The sequence below is a fragment of the Sinocyclocheilus grahami genome, unplaced genomic scaffold, assembly GCF_001515645.1.
Source record: "Sinocyclocheilus grahami isolate Dianchi unplaced genomic scaffold, SAMN03320097.WGS_v1.1 scaffold149.1, whole genome shotgun sequence".
Lineage (NCBI taxonomy): Eukaryota > Metazoa > Chordata > Actinopteri > Cypriniformes > Cyprinidae > Sinocyclocheilus > Sinocyclocheilus grahami.
In genome coordinates, this window is record NW_015505328.1 from 2,410,503 (window position 1) to 2,425,859 (window position 15,357).

Here is a 15,357-nt window from a genome sequence, read left to right on the forward strand (position 1 = left end):
ATGGAGGCTGTGGGCGAGAAATGTGTTTGCTGCTTTTCTGAGTGCTTGACTAAACTACATTGTCAGTGAAACAATATATATATATATATATATATAGAATATTTTTGGCTACTTTCCAAATCCATGGATTTGAAATATTGATTTGAGAAATTTGTAAATTTTAATTACAAAATTTGTTAGTCCAGGACAATGTTTTGATTTACTTTTAAATAAATAAATACATTTTATATTTAGTTTAGATACTGAAGTCATATTATTTCATATAAGAACTAGTCATAGCAAATATATAGTTCAATTAATTTTATCTAAATGAATATTTACCAAATACATGGTTTTAAAATAACTTGAGCAATTTGTTAGGTTAACATATAGGAAATTGTTTGTTTAGATTTTTAAATAAATAAATAAACAATAATTTAAAAAAAAGTATAGCAAATAGTGAATAAGGATACTCTCTCTCTCTCTCTTTATTTATATATATATATATTACACAATGTAATGTCCATATTATACATACAAAAAAAGTTTTCTTAGCAGCATAAATAGTACTATAATGTCAACCTTTGAATCAAGTTTTTGAGCATAAGGCACCAAACTTACTTGAGAACTCTATGGAAGCGTGACCTGTGCTGGGACATGGTGATGAGGAGGCTGAGGGGGTGAGGCTATGGGCAGGAGGGACACTGGAATTGATTGTGGTGGGAAGGCTCTGGAAATACTGCTCTCCAGGCTCATCTTCCTCATAATCGGCATAGTGATATACTTCCTCCAGGTCCAACTCCAAGGGACGGAAGCCTTTCGGGACCACACCAGGTCGAGCATCCAGGATACTGCCCAGATTAGGTTGAGCCAACTGCTGCCAGTGCTGAAGCGTAGCCGAGCCTAGGAAAAGAAAAAGACACGAGGGATGCTGAGAAGTAGTGTGTGATTATATAACCTTATTTACACAGCAGCTACATCAGGTCAGTGGGAAAACAAACACATATTAACAATGGTGCAATGATGTGATAATGAAAAATATAGAATGAAGGAAAGAAAGAATGAGAATATCAAAAGGAATAAGAAGAAGTGACTTTATTGAAAGTGAAGAGAAAGTGCAGAACACAGACTTTAAACAAAATGAGAGGTGAAAAAATATAAGAAAGTAAAAGAATTACAGAAAGAGAAAATATGGATGAAGAGTAAGACAAAGTGAAAATGTCCATTTTCACTTTGTCCATTAGGTGGCAGTAATAAAATACGAAACAGAATTTCTTCCTCCAAGAACTTTCACAACAAACTTTAAAATCAGTATTTCAATCACTACTTCATGCAGCTTAAGCACTACACTATATTTCATCACGACACTAGAATATATATAACTGATCAGACTCTTTCACATCTCACATACATGGTTTAGCATAGATGAAACAAATGAAGTCCTGCCTTTTTCATCATAGTAAAGAGCCTTTATAGAATATATGAATATGCATAACAGTACCAGCATATGCAAAATAATTTGCATTAGCCATGTAATACAGTGGAGGGAGTTTTTCTTTCAAAATTATCATTTATTTGAAATGAAAGGGTTAGATGACAGAATTTTGACTTTCTGGTGAACTATTCCTTATATTTATCAATTTACAAAAGTATGCCATAACCTGATCGCTAGTGTAAATGTATCCAACAGCGGGATTCTTTGAAGTACGAGTGTTTGCGAGGATGCATTAGCCCCCACAGCGAATTGAAAAGCATCATAGTGGGTAGACGTGGCCTGGAACGGGAACGAAGAAATGTCTTAGGATAGACATTTTGGGTATTTCGGTCACCTTCCAGAGGTTTGACAATCTGGAGCTTGTCGGGAAGATAGGGCCGGCTGGCCCAAGCGCCCAGTGACATAATGCTCTCGCTGTGCACCAGCCTGTTTGAGTAATCTCCACTGTCCGCTGGCTCTCGATTACGCCTCTCCCGCTCCCCCTCGAAGAAGAGACGCTCGCTCAGACAGTTCTGCCGTCGCAGAGACAGTCGCCTCAGAGCGAGTTTGAGCCCCTCAGAGCCAGATCGCTTCTCAGGGGTGTCCACACTGCAGTCAGAAAACAAGGAGAGATGTGTAACTGAAAACAAGGGTCATTCTTAGGTCATTTGTTTAAAATAATTTTAAAGGATGCTGAAATTAGTCACATTATTTGATAGCTTCAACTTTGTTTATTCTGCAATGCAAAATTAAAATAATTGTATTCTTATATGTATGATTTTCCATTAGGAATGCCCGCCAATTTGCAAGTCCCCATTTATCACAGTTACATTGTAAACGTGTTATTTTAAATGTTAAAATAGTGAATTAATTTTTTTAATTAGAATTTTATTTAAATTAAATTAAATGCTTTTATTATATATTTTTACCTCAAAACAACATTTTATGATAAAATGTTGGATTTGTCTTTGTATTTACACAATGTTTAACCCTGGTATGCTATGCAATGTCTCCTATTTAAAAACTGTTTGGCATTTTAAAGGTAGTAATGTGATGAGATGACAGAGGTGAGTTTAGTCGTACAGTATGTATCATTATAATATTTTTATTTAACTTTTAATAATAAATGTTCACATGATACCAAATTCTCAAAGCAGCTGCTCATATGATAAATCAAAAGCTCAAATGTGATTTCATTTCTTCATTTGGGGTAGCAACAAAAAAAATATCAATCCTGTACAACCCTATCTTAATTAAAACTATAATTCAATAATCCAATAATAAAAATAGGCCTACTCAAAAAGACATCCCAAACAATGAATAAAATGTTCAAATGATGAATCAAAAGTTTAAACCTTCATTGCAAATGGGAAATCAAATGCTTAAACTGATCAATTATCAACCTTATAACATTAACATGGTGTGAATTATTACATCTGAATGATAGTACTAGAACTTATTCAAATGATAAGTACATAAATTGTAATGAGTTGAATTAAGTGTAGGTGAAAAATATGACTTTTGGAAATTCAGCACTGACCTTTCCAAATAAAATAATAATGAAATCTTTTAATACAAATGCCACTGATTCCAGAGAATGACCCTCTAACTCAAATTCAAGTGTGCCACTGGCCTTTCAGTCACATGAATATTTAACATACATACATTGTTTCCCCAGCAAAGTAGCGATGATTCACTTAAAGGTCAATTTAAAGTTATTAGCTTACAGCCTCTGTAAACATGGCCTCATAATAGACTCACGCAGCATCTGAGGAGCCGGTCTCCTGGAGCATGCTCTGTGTACGGTTATCAGGCGCTGCATTGTTGCTATTGCTGTCAGAGAGGGCGGAGCTAAGGGAGGAGAGCGTCTGATTGGACCCAGGGATGTTGGTAGCAGAATTAGCAGATCGCTGTCTGACAGACTGGTTGATGTTCTTCACGGTTTCAAACACACGCTTATGACGAACCCTTGAAACAAAAGCACATTTTGTTACGAGATATTTAACTACTTCAGATTATGGCAATGAAAGAAAATATGCTGTATTGGAAAGGAAAAACAGGGAGGAAAATTTCAAACCTCTGTTCTTCATTGTCAGGATTCTCCAGACTCAATTCTTTCCTCATGGTTCCCTCAATTTCAGCAGCCAGGGAGTCCTAAAACACACATGCGCACATACTCACAACACAAACATTTACTAAACTATCTACATGGGGATCTTTTATAGACTTCTATTTATACAGCTTGTTATAAAACCTAACCAACACGCTAAGCTTAACAGAAAACTTTTCTTTGCTATATTTTTACACAGTTTTTACAAATGTGGACATCACCAAAAGGAGGTTTTGTCAGATTTAGCTCAATTTTTTTTCTATTTTAGGCTTGATCTTCACTCAGACTTTTTAAATTCCCCTTTCAATGTGTAAAATATCTGTAAAATATCTAAGAATCAAGGTAATTCTATTTTGCACTGTTACATTTTCAATTAATTTGGTATTTGTACACAATGAAAATTGACAGGGGGCACATCTCTAGCAGAACAACAAAGTGACAGAAATGTCATTAATTAAGGAATTATTATTATTATCATGATAGGATAAGCAGCTTTCTTTTATCAAACCAGTAAGGATTTGAAAATGTTAATATATTTATATAGCTTGTTAAGCTAAGTTTTATCATTTTATCATCACTAAGTAATATCATTTATTAGATTAAAACTCAGTATTATTGTGAAAAAATAGTAACATTTAAAATAACTGTTTACTATTTGAATATATTTTCAAATATATGTTATTCGTGTGATGGCAAAGCTGAATTTTAGTGCACTGGCCTAGCATAAGTTATATAACTCTTTGTGTGTGTGTGTGTGTGCGTGTTTACCATGGGAAAAAGTCCCAGAGGGTGATAGCGTCGAGGAGTTCCTGCGGACACACTGCGGTTCCGTAGGTTCTTGAGCTCCTCTTGAGCCTCATGGAGCATTTCAATGCACTCTGAGTATTTCTCCTCCAGCTCCTGCAGCTGTGTGTGTGAGGAACCAACAAGTGTCAATAACATTTACACAGAAAGAATTAATTAATATATTATGAAGGTACAGGTATGTTTTTGTAAGGTGAAAAACGTGGAATATTGATTTATTATGTCTAAAATAAAGTACCTCGGCTGTAAGCTGTCTTTGAGCATCTTTAGCTGCCGAAAGGTGCTGAGAAAGTTCTTCGTTCTCGACAGCACACTGTCAAAAACATACACAAACACATACAGTGGGTACAGAAAGTATTCAGACCCCCTTAAATTTTTCACTCTTTGTTATATTGCAGCCATTTGCTAAAATCATTTAAGTTAATTTTTTTTCCTCATTAATGTACACACAGCACCCCATATTGACAGTCAGAACACCTTTATCTCATGTATTGTACGATTCATTCACCAATGAAGTGAAAGAAGAAAGACGAAACGATTCTCACCGTTTTGGCTTTTTTCTGCAGGTCCACTATCTGAGAGAGAAGGTGTGTGATTTCCTCCTGCTGGCGAGAGGCATCTTCAGTTTTTTTGGCCAGTTCTTCTGCTATACTGGAGATCTGGATGCTGGACTGCCCTTTATGAGGAGAAAGGGTAGACTTATTTTTGTTTTGTCAAAATACACAGCAATACACCTCCCCTTAATCCCTAAAACAACATATCACTCACTTAACTCTCTGACGCAGTCATTCACCAGCTGCTGTTCCTTCTCCTCATATGACTCTGTCTCAGACTTCAGCTGACTCGCCTAAGGACAAAGATCAAGTGTGTCATTTTTAAAAGTTAAAATATAAATAAGTAAAACTGTTTCATTCCGGTCTGTGTAATTTCTAAGAACATCCAGTCGAATTTTTCTAAATACATCAAATCAAGAGAGGGCATTTAACAAAAGTAAAAAGATTGCAATCTTTGTATGGTGGAGTCAATAAACCTCCAGAAACATGAAATACCATCCATGGTAGTTCACTGTGTGTTCAGAACGACTCTGAATAATAATAAGGTTATAGACATTCGGGTAAGATTCTCAATCTACTGTGATCACAGCATGCACGCACACACAATAGAAATCAATTATTTTTTCTATTCACACATGGAAATTGGGCCGAGGCACACACATTGCCCAGGGCCAAAATGTCTTCTTTCTCTTTTGCTTAGTCTTACCAGTTAGTGTTCCTCATATTTGTACATACACTACCATTCAAATTTGCTTGAAATCATTTTTAGTGAAATCAATGCTTTTATTCAGCAAGGACCCATTAAATGATCAAAAGAGACAGTAAAGACATTCATAATGTTACAAAAGTGTTCTATTTCCAGTAAAACCTGTACTTCTGAAATTTCTGTTCTATCAAAGAATTTATCCTTGCCATTACAGGAATACATTTAAATAATTAAATTAAAATATATTAAAATAGAAAATTATAATAATAAAATTACTGACAAACAGCAATAAACTTTCACTATATTACTGTTTGTACCCACTCCAAACTTTTGAATGGTAGTGTATTTCTTAATGTTTCAAAATTGTAGTTTTTCACATGTGCATGTACCTCTGATCTGAGAGAGATATTTTCCTCCTCCAGGTCTCGTAGTTTTTGCTGCAGAATGTCCAGAGAGGAACCACTACGGGCAGAAACTCCTGCCCTTCCCTGTTGACTCCTGATCCAGAAATAAAAGACTGTATGACTAAGAAATCAATCCTAATACGGGCATATTACGATTCTGCTTGCTTTATTTTCATGATAGAACAACTGTCTGGTTCAACAGAAATAATAAGTGTTGAGGTTGTTGAAAACTGTTGTACATTATAAATTTAAAACTACAGCTGAGAAGCCCTTAAAAACACCTGAGCTGATAATATCCTAACTGAAGCCAACAGAACCGGCTTGACTGGCCTTGAGCGATAGATAAAAGAGGACAGTGTTATAAAACAGTGGACTGACGTGGGCGATCCAGACCCCTCTTCGCTCTCCTCCGCTGCATTAGTGTAGAACTGCAGGAGCTCATCTTTTAGATTCAACTCATGGTGCAGCTGAGCCACCTGTGTACAATAATATAAACACAATTTAAGAATCAATTCATTGCTCACACTTCATGGCTAATTATCATTTCTCATACTATTACTAACAGTATTACAGACATGAAATGAGATCAACCATAAAAAAGCTTCTGACAACCGAGAGACAAATTCACTAAGAAGTGAACAGTATATCAGCAGGAGCTAATCATTTTTAATGAATTGCCACCAGAGAGAAAACTTTGTAATGAATCTGTTCAAGTACCTCCTCCCTGATGGTGCCCACTTGTTCCTCCAGGTATTCGTTCTGCTCTGACAGAACACGGTTCTTCTTCAGGAGGGTCTGACCGATGCGGGCAGCGAGCTCCAGATCCCGCTCTTTCTGTAGAGTTGAGAAAAAGATTTGAAAATCAATCCACTACCGTTTGGGGTTGGTAAGATGCTTATAAGTCTCTTATATACACCAAGGCTGCATTTATTTGATCAGAAATACAGTAAAAATTGTGAATTATTATTACAGTTAAAAAAAAAAGTTTTCTTTTTGAATATAGTTTAAACTTTAATTTACTCATGGCAAAGCTGAATTTTCAGCATCATTACTCCAGCCTTCAGTGTCACATGATAATTCAGAAATCATTCTAATATAATGACTTGCTCAAGCAACATTTATTATTATTTCTTTTTCAATGTGCTGCATATTTTTGTAAATACCGTGATTAAAAAAAAAAGTTTTCTTTTTGAATATAGTTTAAACTTTAATTTACTCATGGCAAAACTGAATTTTCAGCATCATTACTCCAGCCTTCAGTGTCACATGATAATTCAGAAATCATTCTAATATAATGACTTGCTCAAGCAACATTTATTATTATTTCTTTTTCAATGTGCTGCATATTTTTGTAAATACCGTGATTCATTTTTTTCAGGATTCTTTGATGAATTGAAAGTTTAGAACAGCATTGAAATAGAATTGTTGTGTTGCATTAAATGTGTCTTTAGTGTCACTTTTAACCAATTTAATGCATCCTTGTTGAATAAAAGCATTATTTCTTAATCTTAATGACCCCAGACTTTAGCATCATAATAAATACACAATTTCTTTTTAAACCTCACCTCCTCCAGAAGTCTTGTGACAGCGTCAATGTCATTGTAGGTCTTAGTCATCTGGCCCACTCGCTCGGCACATAGTACTGAAACACAGACCGAAAAAACACTTGAGTACATTACACCAGCTTAAACAATTTCACTTGAACCCAAAAATGTCCAAATTAAGAGTTCAGTATAATGAGGCAAACCTCCTACATCCTGACCTTAAAAATAACCCTGATAAGAGAACTCTCAAGCTTACAGACATGTAATATCAGTTTAAGTAGATAAAGAGGAGGGGAAAAAAGCTACTGGCTTGCTAACCTAGCACCATCATGCTCTTACAATAACATCAATGACAAACCACGCATGATTGCCCCCGCGACTGTTTCCATGGTGCTGTTACTCAGCAACCCCATCCACAGTCAGCCAGAATCAGATCAGCCACAATTACTGTTATATCACACACTCATACTACAGTCACACAGAAACAAGCAAGTAGGCCTGTCGCAATAATCAATATATCGACTTATCGCGCAATATATGTACATGACCTCAATCACTTTTGGTGACACAATATATCGCCCATTATATTTACTTTTTATATTTACTTTTCAAATTAATGTCACCATGTTTTGTACATTCCACTTGCGCCTGTGTCTTTTGCAGCTTCTCGTACATAATGCGGTGTAGTCATGACGTGCTCGTTCAAATGTAAAAAATGCTTCTACAAACAACGTTTCATCTGCAGATATGGTCTTGTTTAGGGATCTGTGCCTTTGTGCATACGGACATCTGACTGCTAAGTAGTGATTTGTTATTTGTTGATTTTGTTTTTCAGCAATACAGTGCACCCTTAATTTACAGAGAAAAGAAGGTCAGGGAAAAATCTCCATACAAGTTCTTTGTGCATTTTTCTCTTTTTCTACTTATTACTTTGCACTTTTTGTTAGAAAATTTTTATTTAGTATTTATTCCGTTTTTTTAAGGTATCTAATATTTTGATACTTAATTTTCATGATCTAAATAGTCTTAAAAATGTAAAGTTTGTTGTCATTTGGAAGTGTGTAGGTCTTCTTGCATTATTATGCTGTTACATTATGATTATATATTCAGTGGCATAAAATGGTCTTTAAAATGACAATAATATAGCTTATCGCAATTATTTCTGGGGCAATATATCGCACAACAAAACGTTGTTATCGTGACAGACCTACACGCAAGCACAAAAGTATGCACAACAATAAAAAGTAATGAGATAAAATATTAACTTTCCGATAATAAATAAAACATTTGATACTAAATTCTATGTACAGGATGTGAGCAGGAGGAGCGTTTTTGTTAGAAGGATATTATAAAATAGAAGCTGAACTTCAATATGCAAAACTGAACATTCAATAAAGTCTTCAAAAGACAAAGAATGAACTTAAACTAATAACATATTATTAATGCAGCTGAGTTCCTAAACTGCTTTAATGAAGACTGTATATCTAAAATCAGAGCTCAGCCTCGGGACATTGACTGTAAAGATATTAAACGCTTCCAGACTGGTGATGAGAACGAGAAAGAAAAGTTTTATGAGGACATACGGTCAGACTCTGGAAAGAGAAAAAAATAAGACAACCATGCTGTCCTCTCTACACACACACACACACACACACACACACATAAAGATATCCAGAGGCCTCAGGCTACACTCAAAAAGGAGAAAGAGTAAAAAGGAGAATGTGATTAGCTTTAAAGCACTTCTGAATCTCATCCAAAACATATACAGATAAAACTAGCCCACAACATGCTAAATAAACCCCTCAAAATTTTCAAAAACACCCCTGATAATGAGAAATCAAAGCAGAAACTACTCAAGTAGACACTGAAAGTGCAAATGCATGACTTTACCATCGGCATACTGCTCATAGCACCACTCCAGCTCAAAGTCTTCTGCTCCCATGATCTTGTGCATCCTTTTACTCCCTCTCCACTCAGCAGAGAGGAGAGGACCAGACCAAACGTTAGCGCTACACTTCCTTCCTCCCGTAACGGTACTGAGTGATGCTGAGAGTGTGGTCAGTTACAGCAACAAGAGTAGAGTGACTATATTGAACACTACGATGAGAGAGAGAGAGACTATGGGAGGGAAGGAGTGAGACCAAGAGAGAGAGAGGGAGAGAGAGAGAGAGGGGTTGTGGTGGTGGGGGGATGTGGGACATGACGGTAATGTTGATATCACAAGGTCAAATGTAAAGGATTATAATCTACAGTGTGAACTAGTGGGTCATTCATACTAGTCAGTGTATTTTTATGCCTCTATCACATGACTATGCAATATTATCCATGATTATCATAAGATTATCCAATAAAATATCATTTGTAGAGGTGGTAATCATATTTGTTTTTTCTTATCACAATATGACAATTAAGTCAATTAAGTCAGGTTATTTTGGAAACATGTATTTAGTAATCATTTTAAATCATTTTTTAAGAAGATTCAATCTAAAATGACAATAAAGAAGTTTACAGTGTTACAAAAGACTTGTATTTCAAATAATTGCTGTTCTTTTAAACTTTCTATTCATCAGAGAATCCTGAAAAAAATTGTATCCTGGTTCACATAAAAATATTAGGCAGCACCAAATCTGTTCTTGAGCACCAAATCAGCATATTATAATGATTTCTGAAGGATCATGTGAGACTGAAGTATGTAGTAATGATGCTGAAAATTCTGCTTTGCCATCACTGGACTTAACTACATTTTAAAATATATTACAATAGAAAATAATTTTACGTTTTTTTAAGTTAACAATATTTCACAATATTACTGTTTTTACTGCATTTCCGGTCAAATAAATGCATCCCTTGTTCTGTGACCTTTTTCAAAAATATTAACCGATTAACTGATGTATGATACTGTATATCTAAATTTCAAAGGACAATTACAAACTGAATTTAAAAATCTTCAAAATATTACACTTGTAAATGACAAATAATCAAATAGCATAACTGTCAATCCCTTGCTGGTTAATTTTAGTTGTTTATTTGGTTTTAGGCCTCTTGATAATTGTCTTGACATTTTTTTTATTATTTGTAAATTGGTTTACATGCCTGAGCTTGACCAGAGCATGTTTCTGAAAGTCTGTAATTTTCTATAGAAATCGAAATAATTCAAAGGGCAATGAATAACAGAAACCACCCTAGTATTCTCTCTCGGATTAATTAAGTGCAGTTTTCCATTGGACTGGAATAATTCCTTAACTGTCCAGCAACTGAAATATAATATCGCTGCAGAGTCTGTCAGAAAAAGACTACTAATTACATTATCAGTCATTATGGCAAAGGCAGAGCTGATTTCTCTGTCTTTGTCAGTATATATTAATATTCAGTAATATTCCGTCTGCACAGAAAGCTGATATGAGGCACGATTCAGACAGTAAACATGACTCAGTAGGAGCTATTCAGAAGGGCTTGAGTCAAGAGCTATTACTCAAGAGTATTCAACTGAACATGTTTGAAACATTTAAACTAAAAAGTGTGTCAACTTATTATTGCTTTTCCACACTAGCACATGCAGCAGCCAATCAGTGAAACTTTAGAATCGTGCATTAAAGTCTTTTACATTGATGCATGTGCGTCAGACTCTCCAATATGTCTGATACCCTGGAGGGGAAAATCTATAACAGTTATGTAACCAGAACCAATTTAAAAAATAAAGGCTGCTGAAAGGTTCATTACACAAATTCTCAGAATGCTAATGAAAAGATGTCATTGTTTACAAGTTCAGAGAAATATGTGTTGTTACAAAAAAAAATTGGGAAAAACTATTTAAAGTGGAAAAAACATATGCTACTATTCAACGGGGACAGTATGAATTTTTTTTATTAATACTTTATTCTTTTTAATTAATTAACTTTAAGGATGCATTCGATTTGTCAAAAGTGACAGAAAAAAATGTATCAGGTTTCCACAAAAATATTAAGCAGCTCAGTTAAAGCTGTTTTCAGCATTGATAATAAAAAGAAATGTCTCTTGAGCACCAAATCAGCATATGATTTCTGAAGGATCATGTGACACTGAAGACTGGAGTAATGGCTGCTGAAAATTCAGCTTTGACATCACAAGGATAAATTACATTTTAAAAGTATTCAAATAGAAAACAGCTATAACAGTAAATAGTAACAACAATATTTCACAATATTACTGTTTTTCCTGTGTTTTGGTGAAAAATGCAGCCTTTGTGAGCACAAGAGACTTCTTTAAAAACATTAAAAAACTTTACTGACCCCAAACTTTTGAACGGTAGTTGATCTTTTACTATGAACACTTCTACATTAATATATGATATTTATATTCTAACATTTATATGTTTTAACTTACAAAACAGTTCACAGGTCACATTACAACAACAATAACAACAACTTCACAGAGGCGTGTTAAACAGTAATGGTGACATATATTGCTTGCATAATATGTGGTCTGAGCATATATATGGGCTTACATCAGTTCACTTTATTTTAAACTCTGTACCTCACTCACCAAACAAGTGTGGATACAGTAGAAACCAACACCATCTACTGGCTGAGCATGTCAGTGACAACACCGTTCACTTTTCACAGTGACTTTGATTTATCTTCATTACATATTCCGTTACATCTAGGTCCTTTAAAAACTGAAAAATCAGCAATACCATATTATATGGCGAGAAAAAAAGGTTTTATCATAACTCAAATATCAGAGCACATCTCACTCTAATAGATAAAAGGTAGAGGAATCTGCAGAACTCCAGTCTAGCAATTATTTAGGTAGCTACAAAAGGTTTAAAAGTAAAGTTTTTTTCTGCCAACTATACCATGAAATATAACTTTTATTATTATTTATTGATTTAATAGCAATGCATTTTATATGTGCCAGTTTTCTTAACAAAAATGTATTTATTTTTTATTTTCATGCTTCATGCTTCTAAAACCAGCACAATGCAGAAATGCACAAGATCGACGAATGTTAAAATAAAAAATAATAATTAATTGAGCTGGAGATCAAAAGTATGTGCAAATGTCTATAGATAAAAAAAAATCAACATACGAAAGTGACATAAGAAGTCTTGTTTTCTGAGAAATTGATCAAAATGAAGTGTTTATAATTTTTTAAAAACTGCCAGTGGTCTTAAAAAAAAAAAGCCTATTTAATTCCAAGGGAAAACAAGTTTTCATACCCCACTCACAGATAATTTGTTCTTGTTTTAAACATAAACACACTTAATTTTGTTTAATTTCTCAGAAAACATAACTTCATGTTCAATTTTAATCTCAAGTAAATGTATTTTGATTTAAGGATATTTAGATATTTGCATTGTAAAACAAAACAAAAATATTGAGGAAGATATTACTGCAGCACATGCAACATTTAATGCCATGCCTTTATGAATTTATGATTTTTTGCTCCGATTTAAGACCTTTTTAAGGCCTTAATTTAAGGGAGGGCTGAATTAATACTTTTTAAGGCTTGTAAAAAACCTGTTAGTGGTCAAAATTCTTTCTAATGTTAACAAGCCGGTTTCACTCACAAAAGTAGTTGAGCGTCTCCTCAATCTGCTCTGAGGTGAGGTCTATGCGCGTGTCGGGCGAGATGAGAGGTGTGTGGATCCAGTCGTCGTGCTCATAGCCGTACACACAGTCTGCCCTCAGCCTGTAGACCGGCAACTGCTCCTCCAGCAGACTGATAATCTCCACCTCAGGGAGCTCTGTGCTGTTACAAACATCTACAACAGAGAGAGACAGAGATGTGCAAATCAACACTAGTACGAAACAACACACATTCACACACGTTCTGACCTGTGATTGTTTCTGCGTCCCTGTAGCCGGCATGTGGCGCTTGAAGCACTGGTTCCTCGGTTCCTTCACCTACATACTGCTCTTCTGGGATGGGTCCAAGGTGTACAGGTTCTGTAGGATCTGTTCTCGAGCACTCAGAACTGGACTCGTCCAGCTTGGCAACTTCTCAGTGAGATACTACAACATGTCCAGCTTTGCCCCTCTGTAAACAACACAGACCAATGAGATTAAATATTATAAAACACAAAAACTAAAGTATATGCTGTTTTAGGCCTGATTCAGTATTAGTTATCTAAGGATCTTGCAGATAAATGATTTCATTAACAACCACAAACATGTAGGCCGGTTTGTATTTGTTGCAGTTATCAAGGTTTATTTTTGAGAAATCGATTTTCATAATTCTTGATAGTTAGGCCACCAGGTGCAGCAAGGAGGTTCCTTTAAGGTAATCTAACAGTGGATAGAAAGAAGATACAGTCTATAATAATAAAATAATATTAATAATAATGTCCTTTTCCTTTTAGTAAAATGGCAATAAAAAGTCAATTATTTAAATTTGCAATTGGGCAAGCCAAACTTGCTCTTTATATAACCAGGAAAAACTAAATAGAGGGTAGAGAATGTGGTTATTAACATGTGGTTATTGATTTTAAAAAATCATAAACAAGAACACACACACATTTTAGAAAACATTTTAAATGACAAACATGCTCAGTTCACACAATCCCTGTAGAATGAAACTCATGGATCATCTTAATCATAGAGAACTACAGAAAATATTGTAGTTATTGGCACTGTGCACATACAGTCAGAGATTATAAATCCCACAGAACATCTCTCACGCACACGCATCGCATTCTCGTAAATCTACAGGAATTGTAAAGCATGAGATCACGTGGTTTGTTTTTGTAATGGGCGTGTCTACGCATGTGTCGTCATGACGTTCCTCCGCATCTTCTGCGATACCCTACACCTTGCGTAAACAAACTGATTTTAAGCCATTAAAAATGAACATCTGTATTTCACTGTAGTCCACCTTTTAGCAACTGGTAGATATTATCAAACAAGATAATGCCATGACTGTGATAGTGTCTATATAGATGAATCTGCTTACTTACAATAAGGGAACTCCAGTTCGTGTGGAAATCATGTAACGTTAATTCATTTATCGTCGTCCGGATGATACGCGCGCCACAAATGAACTGATTTCTCCAAATGAACGGCGTTAGTCACGTCAAGCATAAAGCACAGACTTCAATTTTGCTTTTGTCTCTAAAGAACCGAGGACCTAGATTGTCGGATTGTTTCACTATCGTTACACCGGGATTGTTACAAATGTCTTCAACAGCAGGCGTAGAATCTCCCAAACCACTGAAGCTTAATTCTTAGTTCGTCTTATTTTGCCTATCCTGTTCATCATCCTCTCCTCTTGTATCACCTCCGCCGCAATGCCTGTGACGCGTGACGCATGCCTCGCGCTCCTGCAGCAACTCACAACACAAGAATGTCACACAAAGGACGTGACACAGTTTCTCTGCAAACGATTACTGGGCTACATTTAATAGCTTTCGTTATTTAATTTATGTGTTTATTCGCTGATACTATAAACACGAGAAGGTATTTTTGGAAATGACAATCTGCAGACAAATCTGTTAATATTTTTTAGATCTAACTAGTCAATATTTCTTTTAATAATATTCTTAATGTTAACATATTTCACATTTTTACTTGTCTGTTCACCTTTTTCCTTTTTACTTGTTATCATTTTACCTTAGTTTACTTAAGTAGGTCACGGAGTCGGATTTCACAAAAAGCGCATATGTAATGAATGCAAATCAAGTCTTTTAGATATAGCATGTCACACTACAGCACAATGTTGTCACATGCTAACTGCTCATGTACAGATATTCCTTTTTATATTTCTTTGATATGGTTGTGTAGTGCCTTCACGTTCTAGTTTAAAAAC

The 15,357-nt window shown here is 35.1% G+C and overlaps 1 protein-coding gene across 2 annotated transcripts in view; it reads right to left on the reverse strand.

Moving 5' to 3' along the window:
• LOC107591988 (trafficking kinesin-binding protein 1-like) overlaps nucleotides 1-15,004 on the reverse strand; it is a 16,470-nt gene extending 1,466 nt beyond the window's left edge. The window contains exons 1-14 of one of the 2 annotated variants that reach the window (XM_016281306.1): nucleotides 14,510-15,004; nucleotides 13,124-13,593; nucleotides 7,597-7,673; nucleotides 6,749-6,865; nucleotides 6,410-6,507; nucleotides 6,017-6,125; nucleotides 5,136-5,214; nucleotides 4,913-5,043; nucleotides 4,606-4,680; nucleotides 4,332-4,469; nucleotides 3,531-3,607; nucleotides 3,215-3,421; nucleotides 1,809-2,062; nucleotides 601-882 (exon numbers count right to left, since the gene is read on the reverse strand). In XM_016281306.1, the coding sequence (XP_016136792.1) occupies nucleotides 601-882; nucleotides 1,809-2,062; nucleotides 3,215-3,421; nucleotides 3,531-3,607; nucleotides 4,332-4,469; nucleotides 4,606-4,680; nucleotides 4,913-5,043; nucleotides 5,136-5,214; nucleotides 6,017-6,125; nucleotides 6,410-6,507; nucleotides 6,749-6,865; nucleotides 7,597-7,673; nucleotides 13,124-13,424 (1,945 nt within the window). In that variant the 5' untranslated portion in view covers nucleotides 13,425-13,593; nucleotides 14,510-15,004. Of the gene's footprint in view, nucleotides 1-600; nucleotides 883-1,808; nucleotides 2,063-3,214; nucleotides 3,422-3,530; nucleotides 3,608-4,331; nucleotides 4,470-4,605; nucleotides 4,681-4,912; nucleotides 5,044-5,135; nucleotides 5,215-6,016; nucleotides 6,126-6,409; nucleotides 6,508-6,748; nucleotides 6,866-7,596; nucleotides 7,674-9,465; nucleotides 9,635-13,123; nucleotides 13,594-14,509 lie in introns of those variants that run through there. The other variant, XM_016281307.1, reaches the window with a different exon arrangement.
• Between the last annotated feature and the right edge of the window lie 353 nt (nucleotides 15,005-15,357).